This window comes from Tubulanus polymorphus, chromosome 1 (genome assembly GCF_964204645.1).
Source record: "Tubulanus polymorphus chromosome 1, tnTubPoly1.2, whole genome shotgun sequence".
NCBI classification, from domain to species: domain Eukaryota; kingdom Metazoa; phylum Nemertea; class Palaeonemertea; order Tubulaniformes; family Tubulanidae; genus Tubulanus; species Tubulanus polymorphus.
The window spans coordinates 22,167,147-22,190,058 of NC_134025.1; the positions used below are offsets into that span (position 1 = coordinate 22,167,147).

At 38.0% G+C, this 22,912-nt stretch overlaps 3 protein-coding genes across 6 annotated transcripts; 1 reads left to right on the plus strand and 2 right to left on the minus strand.

Moving 5' to 3' along the window:
- Window positions 1–2,267, minus strand: LOC141914837 (transmembrane protein 216-like). The gene is made up of 6 exons (XM_074806156.1): window positions 2,243–2,267; window positions 1,917–1,933; window positions 1,579–1,672; window positions 1,063–1,155; window positions 584–785; window positions 1–274 (listed from the first exon to the last, which is right to left on the minus strand). Exons 1-6 carry the CDS (start codon window positions 2,259–2,261, stop codon window positions 259–261), a joined length of 441 nt encoding a protein of 146 aa, XP_074662257.1. The 5' UTR covers window positions 2,262–2,267; the 3' UTR covers window positions 1–258.
- Window positions 2,268–2,897: 630 nt separating this feature from the next.
- Window positions 2,898–15,020, plus strand: LOC141900751 (staphylococcal nuclease domain-containing protein 1-like). The gene is made up of 18 exons (XM_074787779.1): window positions 2,898–2,972; window positions 3,769–3,918; window positions 5,016–5,139; window positions 5,221–5,305; window positions 6,038–6,198; window positions 6,299–6,390; window positions 6,910–7,065; window positions 7,481–7,593; window positions 7,851–7,941; window positions 8,363–8,661; window positions 9,517–9,700; window positions 10,154–10,408; window positions 10,897–11,085; window positions 11,452–11,587; window positions 11,693–11,883; window positions 11,997–12,104; window positions 12,522–12,770; window positions 13,413–15,020. The coding sequence occupies exons 1-18, from the start codon at window positions 2,922–2,924 to the stop codon at window positions 13,473–13,475; spliced, it is 2,697 nt and encodes an 898-aa protein (XP_074643880.1). The 5' UTR covers window positions 2,898–2,921; the 3' UTR covers window positions 13,476–15,020.
- A 485-nt stretch (window positions 15,021–15,505) lies between these two features.
- On the minus strand, window positions 15,506–22,912 carry LOC141914953 (proton-transporting V-type ATPase complex assembly regulator TMEM9-like). 4 transcript variants are annotated; one of them, XM_074806303.1, is made up of 6 exons: window positions 22,759–22,912; window positions 22,199–22,311; window positions 21,798–21,897; window positions 21,374–21,505; window positions 20,454–20,474; window positions 15,506–18,624 (listed from the first exon to the last, which is right to left on the minus strand). In XM_074806303.1, the coding sequence occupies exons 1-6, from the start codon at window positions 22,849–22,851 to the stop codon at window positions 18,463–18,465; spliced, it is 621 nt and encodes a 206-aa protein (XP_074662404.1). In that variant the 5' UTR covers window positions 22,852–22,912; the 3' UTR covers window positions 15,506–18,462. The 4 variants fall into 4 exon arrangements, with proteins under 4 accessions (XP_074662404.1, XP_074662403.1, XP_074662406.1 ...); XM_074806302.1 differs by having other exon boundaries at window positions 22,199–22,314; XM_074806305.1 differs by lacking the exon at window positions 20,454–20,474 and having other exon boundaries at window positions 21,383–21,505; window positions 22,199–22,314.

Below are 22,912 nucleotides of genomic sequence, written 5' to 3' on the forward strand. Positions count from 1 at the left end.
TCTACGTACACGGTTTTATTATAAAAATAACTGAATAATACATAATTTACATATACTTAATAACATCGGTAAAAAATGAGATATATTTCTTCTTCTAAATGGATGATTGATAATATTTCTAAGGCTCGTCAGTTTTGATTAGACAGTAAGGTTCATACTACTTCTTGGTAGCGATACTACAGGACAATGACAGTGTAGCATGAAAGGACTTTCGATGCAATTCTAGTAGCTTTTCCGTCTTGCGAACGCATTTCCGGTTTAATAAGGAGCCGCCCTAAGAAGAAAAAATACATATGTATACAATTAATGAATACATACCCAGTACATACGAATTATTTGAAATTAAAAACAAAGTGGAACTTCGCTAACGCAAATCTTGTGGACAAAAGTGAAATTGTCCCATCAAAAGGGTTTTGTGTTATCCAAATCTCAATTGATATACAGATATCTTAGCTGGGAAATTCTGAAAATCATCGTTATAAACCGGTTTTGTCTTAAGCAGAATTGTATCAACGAGGTTCAACTGTATAAATTTTGAAGGAAATTACACATTTTTTGTTAATCGATGACCACAAGCGCTTACCGAGCAAATGTGACAAGAGAAATGATGCCGAAAATGAGTTCCAAGCCGAGAAAAACGAATTCGATGGCGCACAGAATGACGTCAATTCTTAATACGTAGGTCTGCCAGATGATGAGGAATACGACGCCGAGCACCGAAGGTACTAGCATTACGATCGACAAGACCACGGTGATCATACGTTCCGTCAAATTGCCTTTTTGTCCTGAAATGATATAGTAGCAAACGAATTCCTGATTAATCATGTCAGAGTACAGTAAACTCAGGGGCGGATCCAGGGACAGACTTTGACACGAGTCCAAAGAAATGGAAAGGGCATAAAAAGGGCAAGTTTCCGCAGAGAGCGAGTGCCAAGGCAAGACAGTGGTCTAGAAAATTTAGAAATTCCAGTACCTTTTCATACAATTTCTAGGCAGTGCAGGACATGAGAATATAAGCTGCATTTTATAATGATAATTCAGTTCATGTACAAAATACCTTACCGAGGAATATTCTCATGGCTTCTATGATAGTCCATATTAACAGAAGAACTACTTCAGCTGGTAATACGTTTGTGGCAAAAGGCAGGATTTCACCTGAAATATCAAATATTTTGTAACATTATCGTGCGATCTAACAGTCTCAACAAATCTCTACCTTTTCACAAAATTCCCTGACTATTCCCTGTTTTTTTTAAAGAAAACGAATTTCCCCGACTTTTCCCTGATTCCCAGGTAAGTGGCCACCCTTTTTAATGTAAAATGAACTTCTGCATCTTCCTATGATTTAAAAAGCACAGGGATCATTCATTTATTACGTACACTTAAAATTTGAGTTTTTCTGTACGCAAAATCGGCCATTTTTCATATACATGAAGCTTTACAGTACACAATTGCACTGACCCCTCCCCCTCCCCTAATGCGTACGTAATAAATGAATGACACCAAAGTTTAAAAATAAAAATTATTACCGTTATAATTATCTACAAATATTAAGACGTTTAAATGAGATCGACTCACCTTTATAAATGAAGATAAGGATTTCGGCTATTGTGAAGAAGGCCAAATACCAAGCATTGCAAACAAGTAAGACCTGATACGGTAGGGATGATCGCTGAATAGTTAGTTAAGGAAGGTGAGAAGGGACTAATAGGGATGTGTTCAAAAGTTTTGTGAGAAATATATATCCCCAAAAAATCGATGTCAGACAAAAAAATAAGACTTTAGCAGTTGGTGACCGTATCATTAGTGTTAACTTTAATCAGAAAAAACTTATGGCTTGTGAAAATATGCAATGAAAACCTTATATTGGACAAAACTTTGAGCAAAAAAATTGAAATGTTGATAAAAAAGGATACAATAACTTGTGATTTTCCTGCAATATAAAAATGAATGCATTTAATAAAACAATAACATGTACTTTGATCTGGCCCGCTGGCCAACCCGCAAAAGCAAATAGACCGTACGCTAGCGCCAATCAAACTATGTGGCAAAATTGAGAACTGAAAGAGCACTATCCAGTCGTACTTTGACGATTTATTACACTAATCTACACCATATCTAATTTGTCCACTTCTTTAAATTCATACGAAATTGTCCTTTCAGAGATATTACGCAAATCAAGAGCGTTTTAAGTCACAAACAACGTGTTAAATACTGTTTATCGTTAAAAAATTAGGCAAACCTGACTTAGCACCAGCCATCTTGGAATTTGAAGCCCGGGATTAATGTTTACGTTAGTAACGCGGGTTTAGGAAATCTCAAATAAGCCTAATTTATTTTTCAATAATCTAACACAACATTCAATGATGATAAACAAAAAATATTCTATCGATGCGCTTAAATTTGATTCTAATTTTGAAAATTTTGAATTTCAAAACTAGGTCAAGATCAGTTCGACGACCACATAGAATTATTGAAAACTTGTGTGAATGACCTAAGTTTTTTTATTTTCTTAATTAATCCTGATAATTTAATGTTTCTCTAATGTTCGTATCAACCAATCGAATGATGCATGTTAATTTCCTCCGCCATGATAGATTTAGCCACATCATCAAAACACTCGACCCACGTGTCAAGACTCGTTCAGAACTTTATTTCTAAATAAGAAATTTAAAAACTTAAATAGAATCCTAAAATTTTCACCAAATAATAATAAAAATGCATCTTAGCCACGTTGTAATTTAAAAAACTGCGTTAATATCTCGCAAATGCTAAAAACGCATCGAAAATCGCAAAGCGTTCGTATACTAGAGTAGAAACATGCACATGTACATGCTCATGTGACCGCAAACATGCGCATGTGGCCACTGCGAAACTACATTTTACTCCCTCTTTCGGTCTGCCATTGTTGTTAGTGAGAGATGTCGTCTTCGGAACAGTCGGGAAAAGTATTTCGGGGCATCGTTAAACAGGTAATTATTAACTTAAAATGATGTACATTTATCCCACTCATGAGGGGAATAGCTGTAGCCAATTTATCGATAAATCGGTAGCGTTTTTACGCGTGAAAAAATGTTCCGTATGGGCGACGTGACGTACCGTGTCGTGTCCGTGTTTGTTGGTTGTTGGTATTGAATTGTGTACTGCTCTACTACTACAACAGTACATGTACAGTACATCAGGCCCTACGGCTACTGTGCTTGCGCCTCAAAGCTTAAAATGATCACAGGGGCATGTATCAAAGAACTGTAAAAACGATCTGTTAATCCGGTTTAATTTTTTTATGAAAAAATAACTTGCAAATTATTTTACAGACTACAGGTCCTCAGCTCAGGTTAGGCCTTATATGCTAGATTATCGTTTATACAGTACCCGCAACTCTCTGATACGAGCCGCAGTGAAAATGATAGTCTAAATCATAGGCGTTGCCAGAAGGAATCTGCGCAGTAGCGACCGACCCCACTTAAAATTAAATTTGAATTCCTCTAATTTTATGAAGTTTCAATTTTTTCATGCACTTTCGTCGAGATAAGAGCCTTAAAAAGTGGTTAAGACGCTTGGAAAGTGCATCTGGCGCCTGATTTTCTTGGGGGTGAATTTTCCAAATTTTCTTGGAACTCCGAAACCCCGGCTCTGGGGATCAGTACACTCCTTTGGCGAGCGTATTCCAGTTATCGCGGATTTCGACCTCCCCGTGGTGACGCCCTTGTAAAATTGATCACTCGTAAAGAATTACAATTTCTGACTCGTGTATCTATTCATTTTCAGGTGCTCTCCGGTGATTCGATCATCATCCGGGAGCAACCTAAAGGTGGACCGCCTCCCGAAATGAACTTGTGCTTGTCGAATGTAACCGCACCAAAATTGGCGAGACGCGCGAACCCTAACATCGAAGGGGCGCAAGAAACGACAGATGAGGTAAAATATGATCTGTTCCCTGGAATGCCACTGTGGCATGTAAAGATTCGCCCTGTCTGCTAGAGGCTTAGTCATTTCTGATTTCTAAGGGTCTAACCGATGAAACTGCTGTTGAACACTGCAGAGAGAAGTCAGTCACTCAAAAGTTGGCGGGAGTTTGTACGTGTACTCAAGGCGAAGGTGGACAAACGTGCTGCAATTTCAAAAAGTCACTAGAAGGCATACCAACCTTTTAGCGACTACTGCCGCCCTGTACAGACAATAATCAGTATGGGAGCCTCAAAATCCAGTTCAAAAAATAAGATTAACAAATTAGTTTTGACTATTAGGCCTAGGCTTTGTCAATTTTATTATTTGATTGTGGATAGGCCCTAGCCATTGCTGTAGATTATGGATAGGCCCTAGCTATTGTTGCAGGTTCTCCAGGTGAATGAATTGAAATATTGTTGATCTTAATGTACTCACGACAGTCATTTATAATGAGAATGTTCATATTTTTGTCTACCTATTGTATTCATATGTAGTCACAGCTTGCGTGAACTGTCCAGATGACCAGCTGTGTATACCTGATTCAATTAATCATCCTCAGCAATGCTAGTTGCTGAGGCCATTCACAAAGGATTTTCGACTTATTGGAAGAGATGTTTAAAAATTATCAATTTTCCTAACTCACCTGGGATTCGTTAAGGGCATTTAAAAAGCTGAAAATTGGAAAAAAAACCTTTTTCCAGGTTGGGCAATATGCACTGGGCTTGGAAGTGAATAGCTTCAAAGTGACAGTGAATTTTAATCAACGGTGCACCTTTGAACCCAGTTTTCAATTTTTGGTTAGATTTTAGTTGATAGATTAGTTACAAACCTTAACTACAGAGTCAAATAAAACTTTTGAACCGAGTCCTGGGTCAAGTTTCAATGAAAAGGTTCAACTTGTCAAATTTTTGGTTTATTTCCTATCAGTTACTTCATGTTTCATTGAGGACAACCGAACCATTTTATGCTCAAACTTTTTCCTGAAACGGGACCCTGTAAAGCGTTACGATGAATCAGTGTGAAGAAAATAATTTGAAAACTAGACTATGATTTCGCTTTTGTTTCAGCCTTTCGCCTGGGAAGCACGCGAGTTCTTAAGAAAAAAGCTAATCGGAAAAGAAATCACATTCATTGAAGAATATTCTCCCCCATCCGCCGGTAGAAAATACGGATTCGTATTCGTCGGAAGAGGTTTGTTTTTATAGCCCCAATTTCGTGGTTCTGCAAATGCTCGAATTGTCTATCATCAAATGAATATGTTCTCTTTTATAGACCCTACTGTAGATGAAAATATCACGGAATCGATTGTTGCCGAAGGTTTAGTAGAAGTTCGCAGAGCTGGAATCCGCGCTACGGAGTAAGTATTACTGATTTGATTGTAGTTTTACTAAAATGGATCCAATTTATTCGAGTCATATGAGACCAATTAGCCTAGATGAATACATTTATGTAGATTTATAGGTAAAGGTCAATTATAATTTGATTTAGAGGGCGGTCGTTGTTTGCATATCACAGCTTGCTTGTAGCTTGTGATGTATCACAACATCTTAGCTTAGTCCAGCCTTGTTTAGAAGATCAGGGTGGAAATGCGCATGTCTTTCGACATAGAAATTATCATCTTAACATATGAATTGATGAAATCATAAGGAGCCTGTCAATTTTCATTGTGGGTGTCCCTTCGAGTTTGCGTAGACTACAAGTTTTTGTGATATCACATGCCAGGTGGTGTCTCAACATGAGAAATTGAAAGAGAATCAGGGAATCTTGGATTTCTTTTGGGAAAATCAGGGGATTCTGACTTGTTCTCTTGAAAATCAGGGAAGTCAGGAAATTTTTGGTGTATTGGTGTTCTTGCCAGTGATGAGTGGACTTAAAGAACCTTTTGATCAAGAAACAGTCCCCACAATCCATTGATTCAATCAGAAAAATTTTGGTCAAGGTTCAGGGGAATTTTGGCTTCCCTGATTAAGTTAGTAAGAACCCATGATTTTTAATGAAGCTTTATATAAGCATAGAACTCAAGAGGGGCTGGGCACAAAACAAGGTCATGTTGTCTCAATGTTGTCTTTATTTTGTATGTTGCGTTTAGTGAAAAACAACAGAGATTGGTTCAGTTAGAAGATGCCGCAAAAGAGGCGGGCAAAGGAAAATGGGCAACTGGAACTGGTTCAACGAATGTACGTAATGTTGTATGGAACTTGGAGAATCCTCGATTCTTTGTTGATTTGTTCAAAGGAAAGCCAGTTGATGGTGAGTGCCAAAATCATAATCTGTTTGATTCAACGTAGCTTGTCTAAATGAAATTATGTTGTAACTTGTATCATATATTGCGGATATTTTTGAATTTTAGCTATAATTGAGCACGTTAGAGATGGTTGCACTGTGAGAGCTTTTGTGCTGCCTTCTTTCCACTACATCACCGTTATGTTGTCAGGAATCAAGGTATGTGTAACTGTTCTTTTTATGCCAAATTCTGTAAGGAAATACACACTTGGATTGCCCTAGTACAGTTAAGACAAGATGCTGGAGGACCATGTACCCGGTATGGTTGCTACTCATTGTGTTTTACGAACAGACACACATTACTTGAATGAAAATACATCTTGTTAGATGTCTACATTATTAGACACTTCAACTCACATTTTTGGTAACCGTAGTTGAATAGTACTATGGTGTAGGCTATAATTTATAATCCTCTCAAAGGTTTTTAACCTGAATGCATGAATACTACCTTCATGAACAACAAATGTATGTTCTTTACAGTCAACTTGAGATATATGGTCCACATTGGTGATTGTGGATTTTAGGGGTATGAGAGTATGGCCGTCTATCGGGGGTTCATTTTAACCTTTTTTCTAAGAAAAATCTTGGCATTATGGTGCGCTTACCAGGGATCGTCTGTATTAGTGGTGTCTGAACTGTCCAGATTAAGTAGATTTCGGGGCTTCTTTCATTTTTCAGTGTCCAATGTTCAATAATCGCAATAACGAATCTAAACCCGATGAGTTCGCCGAAGAAGCGAAGTTCTTTACCGAATCGCGTTTGTTGCAAAGGGAAGTACAGATCGTCCTTGAGGGAGTTTCGAATCAGAACCTTCTCGGCACCGTTTTACATCCAGTAAGTAATGAACACATTCATCCTTTCAGTGCGTAAATACTGCTGTGGGATGCATGAATTGGTGATGAACTTTGCTAGTACAACGCATCGTGGTGTATTGACGTAATTAGTTGATATCTCTTGATGAAACATGGCAATACTTGTCAAACATGTCGAAATAAAAGTAACTCATGACATGCTGCATCGTGTTGTAGATGCTATTGAGCAATATGCCTGTTATACAGGCCACTTGGGTGGAATTTTTCAAAATCTTTGAATTATCTCTAGCACTATAAAATAACAATTAGCACTGAAAGGTTTAAGCTGTTGCAGCAGTAGTGAAAGAATTAAGTGTCCAACAGAACAAGTTTTCTCAGAAAAGGTTAATTGCTTGTAAAAGGCGTTGTCATATGAACAAACAATTGTTCCTTTACAGAATGGAAACATTGCTGAGATTCTGCTGAAAGAAGGATTCGCTCGTTGTGTCGATTGGAGTATGGGAGTCATCGCGAACGCGGATGTGCGCGAAAAATTACGAGCCGCTGAAAAGTAAGCGGAAATCCACTATCCTATAACTTTACAACCCTGCTTAATCCAGTAGTAACGTGCACGTTATATACAATCATTCCAATTGTACTTCGGTACTACCGATATTCCTTTACAGAATTGATTTCTCATAAATCAGATATATCGGTATTGACATTGGTCCTGCGTGATCTGGATTGAGATGGTTTGAGCTGTATAGAAATCGTAATATCTTGACGTTGATCGATGCGCCAAATGCTGATTAAAATTCCAATTTACAGGCTAGCAAGAGATAATAAGAAGCGCGTTTGGAAAGACTATAAACCATCTGCTGCGGCTATTGAAGTAAAAGACAAATCATTTACTGCGAAGGTAATTGAAAAAAAATCTATTGGTGATCATTTCACTGTAGACACTAGTGTGATGCTGGATAGGCAAGTAATTACCGGGTATAGCGTTCAACTGCCAGATCCTTGGTTTGAACCCTCTGCATAAGTGTTCCCAGGCAAGACATTCATTCTCGTCGCCTCTATCCACCCAGGAGCAATTCAATCTGAGTCCTTAGTAGCAACTGTATTGTTTTAAACTCCCCAGGGAGAGATAGATGACTGATTCAGCTAGATATATGTATATGGCTGTGCGTGTATATAGTCTAGGGGCCAAAAAACCTAAGAATAAGTGCATTTGAACTGTATTTTTCTTGGGCCGTCTATATGAACATAAAAATTGATTACCAGTATTATTATTAACGAATAAGGGGCTAGTCATAATTTTGTATCAATTGTATATGCAGGTAGTTGAAGTGGTCAACGGCGATGCTTTGGTCGTAAAACAGGACACCGGATTCAAGAAAATATTCCTCGCTAGCGTGCGCCCGCCGCGCATGTCCGATACGCCGGACGCCGAGAAAAAGGAAAGCGGTAAACAGGGCCGCACGAGGCCGCTATACGACGTGCCGTACATGTTCGAGGCGCGCGAATTCCTGCGCAAGAAACTGATCGGAAAGAAAGTTCAAGTTCAAGTTGATTATATTCAACCAGCTTCGCAGGGTTATCCCGAGAAAACGTGCTGCACTGTCTCTATCCGAGGACTGTACGTATATTTATAATCTGTTCAATATATATGTTATTATTAATATTATTATTATTATTAGCATTACTATTGTTATCATTACCACCAATCTTCTTTTTTTTACTCTAGGGGGCCTGAACGTCTTAGTGATTGTACAGCCTTTAAGGCTCTGTTCAGGTCCCTCATCATCAATCTACTTATTTGTTATACATTTTATTTGTAATTATAATTGATGATGAAATAAATGACATTACATTACATAAGCTGATCACTAATCGTCACTCCCACGCACTCCATTTATTCTGTATGCTTTGTTAAGCATTGTGTACATAAGGGTAATTTGATTTATTTGATACCTCCTCTACCCTCCAGTATTTGTCATTGATAATAATGATGATATTATTTTTGAACTCAACGCTCTCTACAACAATAGATAAAATTGAGGCGATTACTGGGTTGTAGATATAAGATTCGTTAAGATAACATTCTCTAAATAAAAATGTTCTAACCAATGATTTAAACACCTTAAACGATGATGTAATGTAGCCCTAATGTGTTTTTGGCAAACTATTCCATAGACGAGGGGCAGAGAAAGAAAATAATCTTATACCACTAACCTTGGAAATTGCTAAAATGATAATTACATCATTTCCATGCAATTTGCATGGCTATCATATTCTCATAAGAAGCCAGTCGTATTGTGTATTGTCTTAGTTTAGGGAGGAGGACACTAATAATTGGTTTGACAGTGACAATCTAGTTGGCTGTGTTGGCTAAATTTTCAGCAAAGTCTTGAATTACATCTGCTTTAAATTCCAACAGTGAGAATGGAATAAATCTCATGTTTTAATCAGAAGTTTCTCTCATTTTATATAGGAATGTAGCTGAAGCGTTAATCAGTAAAGGCCTGGCATCGGTTATCAGATATAGACAGGGAGATGATTCACGATCATCGTCTTACGACAGCTTACTGGCAGCAGAAGAGAAAGCTAAGAAGTATCTCGTTGGCATTCACAGCAAGAAAGAGCCTCCGATTCACAGGGTTGCTGATATTTCAGGCGTAAGTCCTCAACAACTTGGGTTTTTATGTATATTGTCGATGTTTATGTGATTTTCTGCACAATAGTGGGATCATGTAATCCTAATCAGGGATTTGATCAGTCTGGGCAGGGATTCTAACCTGATGGTATCAATACTCCGCCACTCTAGACCCAGTGCGTATGTACATTCACAGGTTGCCTGTTGTATAATCACTGAAGCAAATTTCACCGATGAATTATAAAAGGAAAAACCTGCGTTAGAATAAAATGTGATTTCTGATTCGCTTATAATGACATCACATAGCTGCGCACTTGGGCTAGTCAGGGAGGGTTTCATACCATGGCGAGTCTTGATGCCATCAGGTTTGAATCTCTGGCGGGGGAGAATGTCAGTGGCTGTACCCCTGAATGAATATTTCACCCTAGATTGAATGTGTGTTCATCGAATTAATATGCAAATTTCTTTTTCACAGGATGTAGCTAAGGCTAAACAATTTCTGCCGTTCCTGCAGCGAGCTGGTCGATCTACGGGCATCGTCGAGTTCGTCGCCAGCGGGTCTCGTTTGAGGATCTTCATCAGCCGTGAAACGTGTCTGATTACATTGCTACTATCGGGTATTAACTGCAGCCGATCTTCGCGACCCGGCGCCGGCGGCGTTACCGTGCCCGGCGAACCGTTCGGCGAGGAAGCTATGCTGTTTACGAAAGAGCAGTGCTTACAAAGAGAGGTTAGTCTTCTGGGGCCGGTTCCACAGTCAAGACTTAAGACCAAAAGTGGTCTTAAACCTTAAGACTGGTCTTAAGTTGTTAGATTGGCTATAGAACTAAGTTTGTCTTAGACCGGTCTTAAGTCTAAGCCCTGTCTATGGAACCGGCCCCTGGTTTGTGTTGTTCGTGGTATCGTAGTCTTAGCGAATAGCGATTATGATTAGTGTCGTTCAAATAAAAAGGTAACGGCTATCTTCTTTTAAGTTAACTCATTCGAAATAAACTAATTTTAACTCAGAGTTAACTCTAAACCCACAACTGTGAAACTGGATCTGACATGTGCTGATAATACCTGACTTATGGCTGTATGGTCAGTCTATAGATAATCAGCAATATAGACTGTTACCTAACTGACTCCTATATTATTTCGGTTCCTGTATCGAATGACTAGTCAAAGTTACAAATAAAAAACACAATAAATGATAATTCTAATCCCTTTAATTCACAGGTTGAGGTTGAAATAGAAGACATGGATAAGGGCGGAAACTTCATCGGTTGGTTGTACGTCGACAACTTGAATCTGTCTGTGGCTTTAGTGGAAGAAGGTCTCGCCTCAGTTCATTTCACAGCTGAACGTTCGTCGAATTACAAGCCTTTGAAAGTCGCCGAGGATAACGCTAAGAAAAGAAAATCTAATGTAAGTCGTATATTTGTCGAATTGATACTGTTTACCCCATTATTGTAGCTGGGTAGTAATTCAGTCATTAGTCTTTCCAATCTTGAGGGCTGCAGAGATCCTTGTTTGATATTTCTCCATAGACCTCTCTCTCTCTCTCTCAGCGTTGACGACCCAGCATTACTACTTACCAGGTATTACTGGTATTATCTAACAATGGCATATTTTCTCGTGTCCTCAAGGATCCTATTATTGCCTATAGTTAAGCAAGTATGGCTTGAAGGATACTAGTATTTTAAAAATAGTCATAGAGTACTTATGAATATGAATAGATTATGATCATAAGTCCTGAGTGATTAACAGTCGATGATAATGTTTTTCGTTTAGCTCTGGGCTACTTACGAAGAACCCAAAGAAGAAGTTGTGAAAGAAGAACCTGGTGAGAGGAAAGTGAACTACAAACCAGTCGTCATAACCGAAGTCACAGACACTGGTCATTTCTACATTCAACACGTTGACAATGGTAAGGATTCTCTAAGATTTAACATTGAAAAGTTATCAACTTCATTTGTTTTCTGTACTTTTCCTTTCATTAACCGTTGTATTCATGAATGACATGACGTTTTAGGTCCAGCCTTGGAAGAAATGATGGAAAAACTTCGATCGGACTTGGAGGTCAACCCACCTTTGGCCGGTGCGTATACGCCAAAGAAAGGAGATATTTGCGCGTCGAAGTTCATGGATGGTTTGTGGTACAGAGCTCGCATTGAGAAGGTCACTACGAATACAGTACACGTATTGTATATCGATTACGGAAATGTAAGTTCAGTTCCGGTCATCGTCATCAGCAAGTAATCGGAATTTTTTGTGAAAACGTGGACCATCGTGTCATCGATAGCGTATTAGATGTTTCATGTGTCTCTGTTCTACAGCGAGAGGTTACCAACAGCTCCCAATTGGCAAATCTACCTCCAAGTTTCAAGTCATTGCCCGCTCAAGCCCAGGAATGTGCGCTGGCTTGCGTTCAACTACCACCCGATGTAAGTTCATGTGTGATTCGTTCGTTTGATTCCTTGATGCCATGATGATAAGCTGCTCTAGTTGACCTGGCATATAGCTACGTATTTATTACTATCAGCGAGTCAGAAATTGCGTCTCTTATAGCGTGTGTTGTGAATATACATCAGGAAATCTGGAGCCAGTTGCTCAAAAGTTGGCTCAAGTTAACCAGTGGATAGTTGACATACAAACAATTAAAAGTTCATTGTTACTATGGTATTTATCCACCGGTTATCTTAACCAACCTTTGAGCAACTGGCCCCTGATCGGTAGCACTGCATGGCAGGTTAACTAGGGTTTATGTCATAACATTCAAATCAGCCGACTGAGGAAGTATGCATGCAAATAGTCATTGGAATAGTTATTTGTGATTTAACAAATCACATTTGATTTTCTAGGAGGAGGCAATGAAAGATGGAGTCGATGCCATACAGCACGACATCATCAACAAACAACTGATGATGAACGTCGAATACAAGGTCGGAAATCTGGAGCACGTATCGCTGGTTACCACCGACAGTAAGGAAGACATCGGACAGGCGTTGATCGCCGATGGAATTCTTCTCGTCGAAAACCGACGCGAAAAACGCCTCGCTAAGATGGTGTCCGAATACACGAAAGCTCAGGAGAAAGCAAAATCCGCTCGGGTAAGATTAATTTCCCGCTCCAATGGGGTAGTGGCAAGCGAGGATTTGCTAGTGGTTCCTGGGTTACCGTGCTCCGATTCTTTCTCAATTTCAAATACTGGTATATTCCCAGTTGTCTCATTCGTAAATCAATTTTTAGTGAAATCAATATCATACACCGAGTAAGAGAGGAAGCTAATCTTATCTTATCCGATGAATGGTTTGATAATTTTTGGATTCGAAAGCCTAGAAATCAAGTACAGATTTTATTGAAAATGAATTGATTTTCACTATGAATGACCCGGTGTTTGGTGCCAGGGGGGCCACTGACCTGGAGAACGCGGGGAAACATAGATATCTTCAGGGAAAACTCGGGAAATTTGATGAATTTGGCCAAAACAAGGAATTTGGATGATGCTACTGATTACATGTTTCCCTCTGAGTAAGTTATTCAATGAAAAATGAATGAATTCTAATATTATGAACCTAGAAATTTCTCTGATTCACTCGTTTTGTGTATTTGCGTAATCGCATGGAAAAATCAGAGAAAACTCAGTCGATTTGTTAATGGGCGGAAACACCCTGCGTGCAGAAAGTGTAAACTTCTCTTTTAGTTCTCTACAGTTCGTTAATCGATTTTCTTGGTACGTTTTTTTTTTTCAGATGAACCTTTGGCGTTACGGCGACTTCCGCGAAGACGAAGCTCGCGAATTCGGTTTCAAGTAATCGTAAAACCGTCCGTCGGCCTCTCGTAGTGCGACTACGCGGCGTCACGGTAAAAAAAATGCAGCAATGGCAATGCTAACACAAGATAAAGTTAGGAATATTTAATCAAATTTGCAGTGAAAACACAAGTCAAAGTTAGGAATATTTTGAATTATATTACATTGATTTGAAATATATTGATAATATATATATATATATACTTCTATATATACATACATATATATATTTTTGGGGTTTTTGCTGCTGAGTAAGTCGCGGCTGATCGAAACGATAGTTGGCGTTCGGTGACGGCTTATTCGGCAGCGTTCAGGAATATGGGTTTCGATTTATGGAAAAACTTCCAATGTGTTATCAAACAATGCGTGGGTGCACAATTACTGTCATTATTCAGTTCCCGTATCTGCATGGATCATAACATTATTAACTTATTCTTTCAACGGTGCTATTTCCCCTTAATGCTTAGCGCGAATATTTCTACACGTTTACTTCAACTTCTTCACCATTCCTATGTTTTTCTACGTGTCTATTTATTATTATTATGATGAGGCTAGTATTGATATTGAAGGTCATAATTTTGTTCTGTATGCATTTAATGAAGTTATTATACGTTGATATTTTTGAAATGTTGATAGCTTGTACAGAGCATACACCGATAAGTATTTTCAAAACCGTTATCTTATTATTGTAACTGATCAATTCTTTAAGAACTACTTAACACATTTTGCACCATCAATTGACGGCCATTTTTATTCCACAAATCTATTTGAAGATGAACACTTGTGTCAATCGCTGTACAGGAATGGATCCAGGCTGGCAGACTTAATGGTACTTACACTGGGGTGGATCAAAGGGTCATGAAAATTGGAGTAAATCAAAATCTTTGTTGCATTACTGAAAGTCAGATGTTCTGGGTTCGGTTCCACAGTTATGAGTTAAAATCAGTTCGTTTTCGATGTTTTAACACTGGAGTCAAATTTAACTCACAACTGTGGAACTGGACCCTCGGTATTACTGTAAAATGCTTGCACTTGTCAACCTTCTGAATGGTTAAGTTTCATAATCGGAATATTTAAGGGCTACAGAGCCTTGAAACCTAGCAGCATGTTGCTCCTGTGCTTTCACAAACTACAGTTGGTATACGCCCATCCAATCATAAAAGCTAATGCTTACCACTGAAGATTAATTTACTTACTAGCTTAGCAATAGCTACCGAGGTTACTGTGAATGAAAAAAAAGGAATTAGGTTGTAAATCTGTCCCTGGATTCATTCCTTCTAGGAAAATGTATGCCTTTTGGGACTTTCATTTACCTTATTGATTGCCAGTTTGATTTACTGAATCATTATTCATTATTATGATTAGGTATTATGTGTTTATTGAGTTCTTTATAAAAGAAAATGTTTTAAATTTTATTTAGAGATTGATGTGAACGATTCTGTCTTTAATAAAAGTTTTATATCCACTCACTTAATTGGAACTGATAATGATGGTTAAAAAAAGAGATTACAATAAAATCGACATGCATGGGAGATAAATTAGTTTGTGTTAACTTATTATAGTTTCTGTAATTAGTCTTGTGTGACGTGACTTATAGTCACGTATCAATCGTCAGGCTTATTGAATTAAACCCGACTTTCAACACATCATCAGCGTTCTTTAACTGATACCGAGTCATTTTCGATGTTAGCTCTATTTGAATGAGCCATCACTGATCTCTGGGATATTAGGGTGTGGAGCTCTAGAAAGGTTTTGGCTAGTTGTATGATTGAAGGTTTCCATCTTCCAGTCATCTGCGAACCAGCTTTCTTCCAATATCCCCACGTGGAAAGAGACTAATTTGACTAAAAATTGTAATAAGTGGACTTGTAAAATTCCATGATCCATGTAGTGACCCGCAAGCAAGGATGCCATTAATTAGGCATCCAGGCAAGATCCAGTTGTTCCCAACAAACATTACTTAGGGAAATGATCCATCAAATCAAAACTAACTTGATACAACTCGAACGAAGATAATTAACATGAAACCATTTATTAGATACCTAGGTATTTACACGTATCGGTAGGAATATATTTTCATATAAAATTATTCGTTAAATAAAATATCAAGTAATAAATAATATAACAACCAAATACAACCATTATTCGATAAGTTCACGTGTATCACGGATCAACCCAATTCAACCGTATGAAAAGTTGGAGCAATTATGAATTTACAATGGAAAGCTGGACTAACGTTTGAATGCAGCAACGTGTGTCACACGACCGAATCAGTTGAATGCCAAATCATGAAAGCCTGTTTAGCATGGGAGGGCCGTTTAGCACAAACAGGTTGGCTTAGAAGCAAGCTTTTGAGAATTTGGCCACAGAACAATGCCAACTATGGGGTGGTATAAATTTTGGATGTTAGACCGAGGGATAAATTTGTAACTAACACGAGTTCGAATGAACTTGCACATTGCATCATTCGAAACCAGCAACTTTCTGATATACCCATGCGATCTAATGACCTACCGGGTAACACCCCCCTTTAGACATATACGAGCTACCGACTTAACACCCCTAAAGGTCATGGAATGATCACTTTCTTTTGTATGCTAAGGGACCTCGTTTTAAAACGAACATCAGGGTACCAGAAAATTTGTTACAACAAATACCCTGCCCAGATTCCTCCAAATTAGATAAAATCCAAATTATGAATAAAAGCAAAAATTAATCGTATTTTTGATAAAAGCTAACATGGTTCTAGGTTAAATGGACCAAATATTTCATCCAAATCAAGTGAAAATCCAGATTGAAAAATCCGAATTAAGCGAGTTCTGCTGTAATATCCCATAAATCGGAGTTCGTTTTTAATGAGGTTTCTTTTGTTTTCACCTAACGCAGATTAGATGTGCATGCTAACTACCGGTATATGAACATTTGGCAGGCATATGCGTATTTGCATCCACCTGAATAATATGTATTTTGATTATACAAACACATAGAGGCCAAAACAGAAATACATACCAAGAGACCAGTTTCATGAACTCAAAACACTTTTAATTCAAAACAATCTTAAACAGGGTTCCTACAGGACCACCATTTTCAAATTTGAGGGGTATTTAAGGTGCTTTGAGAGTATAATCACCGATATTCAAGGGGTGTTTTAAGATCTACTATGAACTTCAAGTTACTGTTTCCAAACTGCTCCAAACTTGTTTGAAATGAATTGTTCTTAAGAAATATGCGATTAAAATTTTTTTTTTTAAGGCACATTTTTAGAATTTGAGGGGCCAAGGGCTAAAACTCCCAGAATTCGAGGGTTTTTGTACCCTCAAAATTGAATTATGGAATTAGAGGGTTTTTGGACGTACATGTACTGAAGGAACCCTGTTAAAAACATTGCCATTAAATATCGAATTTCCATTGTCTAACACAAATTATCGTCTAACTTGCTGAGGAGCGCTGGTCCCACTTTAATGTCTTTTCTGTACGAAATCGAATTGTCGAAGTCAGTTGCTATGAAACTGGCCCCATATATTGCATACCAATACCAAAATCCTAGCATTAAGTTAAAACATCGATTCCACCTATTACATGATTTATCTAGATAACAATAATGACTAGTTTAAATTCTTATTCTATTGAAACAATCAGCAAATGACATGCAAATGATATACATGTACTGGTATCATAACAATTTTTCTTTGATAAGATTCTCAAATTCTTGACACAGAGATTCAATTTCCACGATAAAAGAAACGCAATGATCCTCGAATAATATATTGAGCTCGAAGGCACTCTTGGATAAATATTCCATCCGTCGAAGATATAGTGGTTTAAAAACGTGTTTCTAGTCTTGTTCAAACCCCCCGAGCCAGGTGGGTATGACATCCTGTGGACATCCACAATATCACAATATCATAACTCGCGCATCCACAGATTACTGTACTTTCTAACAGAGAGAAACACCATGCCCATCTGGTGAAATCCTTGACAATCTGGCTACAGTAATCGATGACCTTGAAACCCACTATGATCATAAAGCATGTCATGAGCAAAAAATTTGCAATTGATTGCGGTTTACAAAATATGCATACCGTGTATGTACCGTACATACCAATATAGACTAACTGTATATATTTCAATACATATTTCAATACTTAACGGCGCGGTTGGAAAAAATAAAAACCTAAACTGGCCAATCCCAATTCCATGTGCTAACAATTTATTAAATATCAAGGTTTTTAGTGTTTCAATGAGAAAGGTCATCTTGGGCCCGATCCACCCAATTTTACATCAATCATGATGAGATGAAACATTCGCACAGTATACACATCTTTTAGCTACTCGGTAAGTAAAGTGTCTGTGGTTAAATTGAAGTCTCCACGAAAATTATTCAGTGAATATCAATACAATACATTTTCAAAAATTTCCAAAATAATTGGATACCACGGAGACGGACGAAATGTGAATGCAATAGCCCTGCCTCAAGTGGGCTGAATATCCAATTGGAACAATAAAATAAACCACAACACGGCCTAATTCTGTGTGGTTCAAACTAGTGATCGAAGGGTCATCTTAAAACACAGATGATGGAATCGATCACTAATCACGATGGTCTAATCTGTAAAATCAGCCTTAAAATAAATATGAGCTTAGACTAAAGACATGGCCTTATTCAGTAGTAGTTTGATTGATTAGCATAGGACCCAAAATGATGTGGAGCCAGTTGTTTGAAAGTCAGTGAAGGTTGAATTCATTGCCATCGGCAACAAAGTGCCATTTTAATTGTTACTGGCAGTTTTTCGATCGCTCTCTTTCCAAGACGGAATGTCCTTCTCGGTGGAAAATTTTTGCCATTACAGAGGAGGAAGAATTGGCAGAGACCTCCAAAAAGAAAGATAATTCCTCTTCGGACAGAGCGCAATCGAAAATGTTGGTTTTTGTCAGGTTGAGCGCAACTGGCCCCTCCTGAAAATAATTGCAATAACCATTTTGATCGAGGCCTAATTCAGCATCGTATGTTGGTCGTAAATATGACGTCTTTGTTCCTGTACGACGCCCTTCCATTTTTCTTGCGTATCCTTCACGCGATTTACTAGACTACTAGCGCGTACACGGCCACCGGGTGGCGCATTAGCACTGCTGGTTGTAACAGTTTGATCGTCCTGCAATGAATGAATAATAAGAATCCATGATTCATGAACGTGCAAGTAGAACAATAGAATCATTTACCATAAACCCTGTTACAGGAGAGGAAGCCTATTTTCCCGTGATTGATGTTCCAAGCTTTTTTCGTGACTTGTCGTAGATGCATAAAACATTTCTTGGGCCGAAATTCAATCTTTTCTCGGATATTCGCCAGGAAAAGGGACCATCGATTCTCATTAGAGAAAACATTTATTTCTGTAATTGTTGAATTTTCTCCGATGGACGATTATGATAACAATAATATACATCTTGTTAAATGTTAAGTTGGTTCATGTTATAACAAAAATCACATGCTTTTGAATGCAAATATAGTATAAATATAGTAGTATACACAGTTGCCCGGCAGTTTAAAGGGTTATAGAAAGCAATAAGAAAGTTTATTCACCAGGATAGAAAATATCCAGGTTTTAAGTTACGAAAAAGGACTACAGTAAAGTGGGACCAAATCGGATCTGGGCCAATTTGACCCCAGGGCAAATGTTCTCCATTCGATCATGGCTTGTATCATATGAATACATTATTAACGACTGTAGTTCCCGATTATTGAGTGGGCTTGAAAGAAATTTGTTCCACCCGATGCAATGGTACTAACTACTAAGTACGTTCGCATGTATACAGACATAAATTTATTGAAACATCTGTCGGTGACAGCAATTACCCAAACGTCAACGAATACCGAGACTCAGATACAACAAACAATCAAACGGTAATAGGTTTTACGTGTTACGCGCGCGCGGCATAAAAATCAATACCAATCACTAGAACTGATCGAGTACTCATGAATATTGTAATCGACGTCTCTCCTATCCTAATAGCGTCGGTGTAGTAGTCGATTCGAAGCCTTTTGGGAAACATCTCTACAGAAATCTTATCATTTCGTCAATTTCAACCCTCTCCCTGTTCACGGATGTTGATTAAACATTATGGACATACAGGGAAATGCAAAAATTCGTATCTCATGGGGAATTGCCTCTTAAAAGAAATTAGACAATTTTACTGACAGATTGACTGATTCACATTAGATTATTTAAATGGCTGGGATAATGATACCGAAAAAAGTGCTCTGAGCAGCTTCACTGGATCCAGTGCTATATGAGACACATATTATCATTCTTATTAAATTAGTTTGTTACTTATCATATACTTTAATGTTATAAAAATCCAAGCGCTTAATTATTTCTTAGTACTTGTTGTGCTATATGGTGTAGTAGACTGAAAATATACTGTGAACCTGGCTCAACTCCGAATTTGGACCACAAAATAGGCCTTTCGTTATGATGACTAATTGTGAGTAGGAATTCAGGCATCAGTCCAGCGTAGTAGACCGAAATGAAATTAGGCACGGCAAATAATTCTGGACGTTGATACTCGACATAGTAGGCCTGCCCTCCCCTGTCAAATCATCTCAATGATCATCTCTTAGAGGTCTGAGTTTAGCAAGGTTCATAATAGTAGTGTTGGTTGAATATACTGAATCAACCAGTCTAACGTGCAATTCAAAATTCCCTGATTATGCTATGTTAGTAAAATAGTGCGGTTACCATGCAATGTGCTTAATGGCTCAAATAGCTTAAATACGGTGCGAGAAGTTTATCTAATAAAGTATCCCTTAATTAGCTAATTAGAATTATAGCAAATGATAGCATATAATATATCTAATTCTTATTCAGCGCTTCATCTAAAGAGTTGACTGCGGCAGAGGAAGATTTGATACATGTTCGATATACAACGTATTATAGAAACACATATATACGTTTTTTTTTTCGGATTCAATAATGGTACTTACTCCTACGGCTTGATAACCACCCTGTTCGAGGCAGAATAGAATTTTAAATTATAGTCAAACATGCCAAATGAAAAATAATAATCGACCTTCGCATTCGGATTTGAAAATGCGCGCGCAAACATATATATGAATATAAACGGTATTCTTATTGACCATTCTGGACAAATGGCGGCATCCCTGATCAGATTACCATTATTCTACCCGGCAGGAGTTCAAACTTGGCAAGACCAGACCACTGCGAAACAAAACTGATCTTAAACAGGCGAGGGGCTGGCTCAATAGTCAGGGCTCGGACTTAAGACCAGTCTAAGACCATCTTGGTTCTATGGCCAATCTAACAACTTAAGACGAGTGTTAAAATTTAAGACCACTTTTGGTCATAAGTCACGACTACGGCCCCGGTTGCATAGCTATTCACGCTACATTATTAGCGAATCAAAAATGCTGTTTCATCATTCATGAATTTTGAGCAGCGTTATCAGAATGTACACGAGAAAATGAGATCGGCTCTTGCAAAATGTGTGGCGTTTCCATGCGAATAGCCACACCGCCAAGACCAGTTTTATAATTGAAGTATCAAATTTAACCAAGCAGTCGACCATGAATGAAGTTAACCTTTGGTTGAAAAGTTAAAAGTTATCTGATCAAGTACTGATCAACTACAGCAAGGATTCATCATACCGTAATAGTCTTAAGCCATCTGGTTTTCGAATCGCCCCCATTGAACAAAGGATGAAAATACTGGTATGACGTTATTATCAAATATGCCAGAGATGCTAACATGTGTTAATATATTACTGAGATATTACTGTGGCCAATGCCATACCAGTATACAAGGATTTCAAGGATGCAGCCTTTTTTTCCAGGCGGTTCTCTATAAAGTGGTTAGATATTAGTAGAAAAGCCACGGCTATAATTACCAAATTCACCTCCTCGTTTTGCTGCTCCTGATACGTCTTCGGCCGGCGGTTCATCAACGGATCCAAACAGAGCAGGAATAGCATATAAATCACCAGCAACGACACGACACAAATTATAAATATCACGACAACCTGAAATATTATGTATAAAATCATGATTTACGTTTCCACCTTCTAAGTCCTGACTTACCGATTGAATCGTCTCACAGGGTTCATCAAAATGACGAAATATCGTAATGTTCATTCATGTAAGAAATACAACCAAAACTCAAGCCAAAAAGGGTTTCTCTTATGAGCAATTAACATCAGAATCTTTAAAATACCCGTGGTAAAAATGATGACTAAAACTGGACCGATCTATAATTCACCAACTTTCCAAAAAGGTCCATATCTACACGGGACTTAGGCCTAAATAATAACATACCTTTATAGTGGTTGTGTTACGAACTTCAAATTTACATTCACAGGTTGGACAAATTTCTTTCACTCTATCCGCAGGAGGGTTCACCACGAATTTACATTTACTGAAAATCAAAAATATATCTTCTTAGAGGAAGAATCTCTAACTACAAGCATCATAAGTTCAAATTACCCTGATTAAATTATAAGATACCCTCAGAGGGGGCTGTTTTCTATCATGAGGTTCCCCCTTTGGCACTCATCACAAGCAAGAACTCCCCGAATTTTTCAAGATCAAACCCCTGTTTCGTTCCTGGCAGGCGTGGTGGGATACACCAAATTAATAAGTCTATAGGCCCGATATCAATTCCTTAAATTGTTCTAGCCCTGTTCAAACTTCTGTTGACCTGTTCTAAGCCTACTTACCAAAAATCGGATAGTATGTTAGTTTGCACATATATTCGACGATTATCTTCGGTTCCGTTGGCGCCTTTCTGCGACGGGCAAACGCATTTACACCGATCATCTTCATATTGACCCTGCTAAGGTGAAAAAAATAAGTAGGGCCTAATCGCAGTGATAAACAAGACAGAAATGAGTGAGATTTTACATTTTTCAATTATCGAATTAGTCTAATTCGATAATTGAAAAATGTAAAAATCTCACTCATTTCTGGCATAATTCTGTTATTGACGTTAACAAGGTTGAAGCAATCTGTAAGGCGCGATAGGCCTTACTACTAATAATTAGTAGTAAGGCCTATCACGCCTTGCAGATTGCTTCAACCTTGTTTTTAGTAACACTGATAAGTGACACGGTCCGAAAACTTTACTGTTATAATAAGGTAAATCTTTTTTTAAACTGAACCTTGCGACAACAAGTTATTATGATTTGATGGTTTTAGAATAAATGAATTTGATTTTGATTGATTTTAGGTTGTTGTAGCATGTATTGTAGGCCTATTTCAGTTCAACGCCAGTACTTACATCAGCTACTGTTACAGTTAGATATGTTAACGTCAATAACAGAATTATGCCACATTTCTTCCAATTTTCATTCATTTTCAGCTTAAAATCCATGATTATCCGGTTTTAACGGGGAAAATGCAGACTCGATTGGATTGGACATAAAACTAGAGGA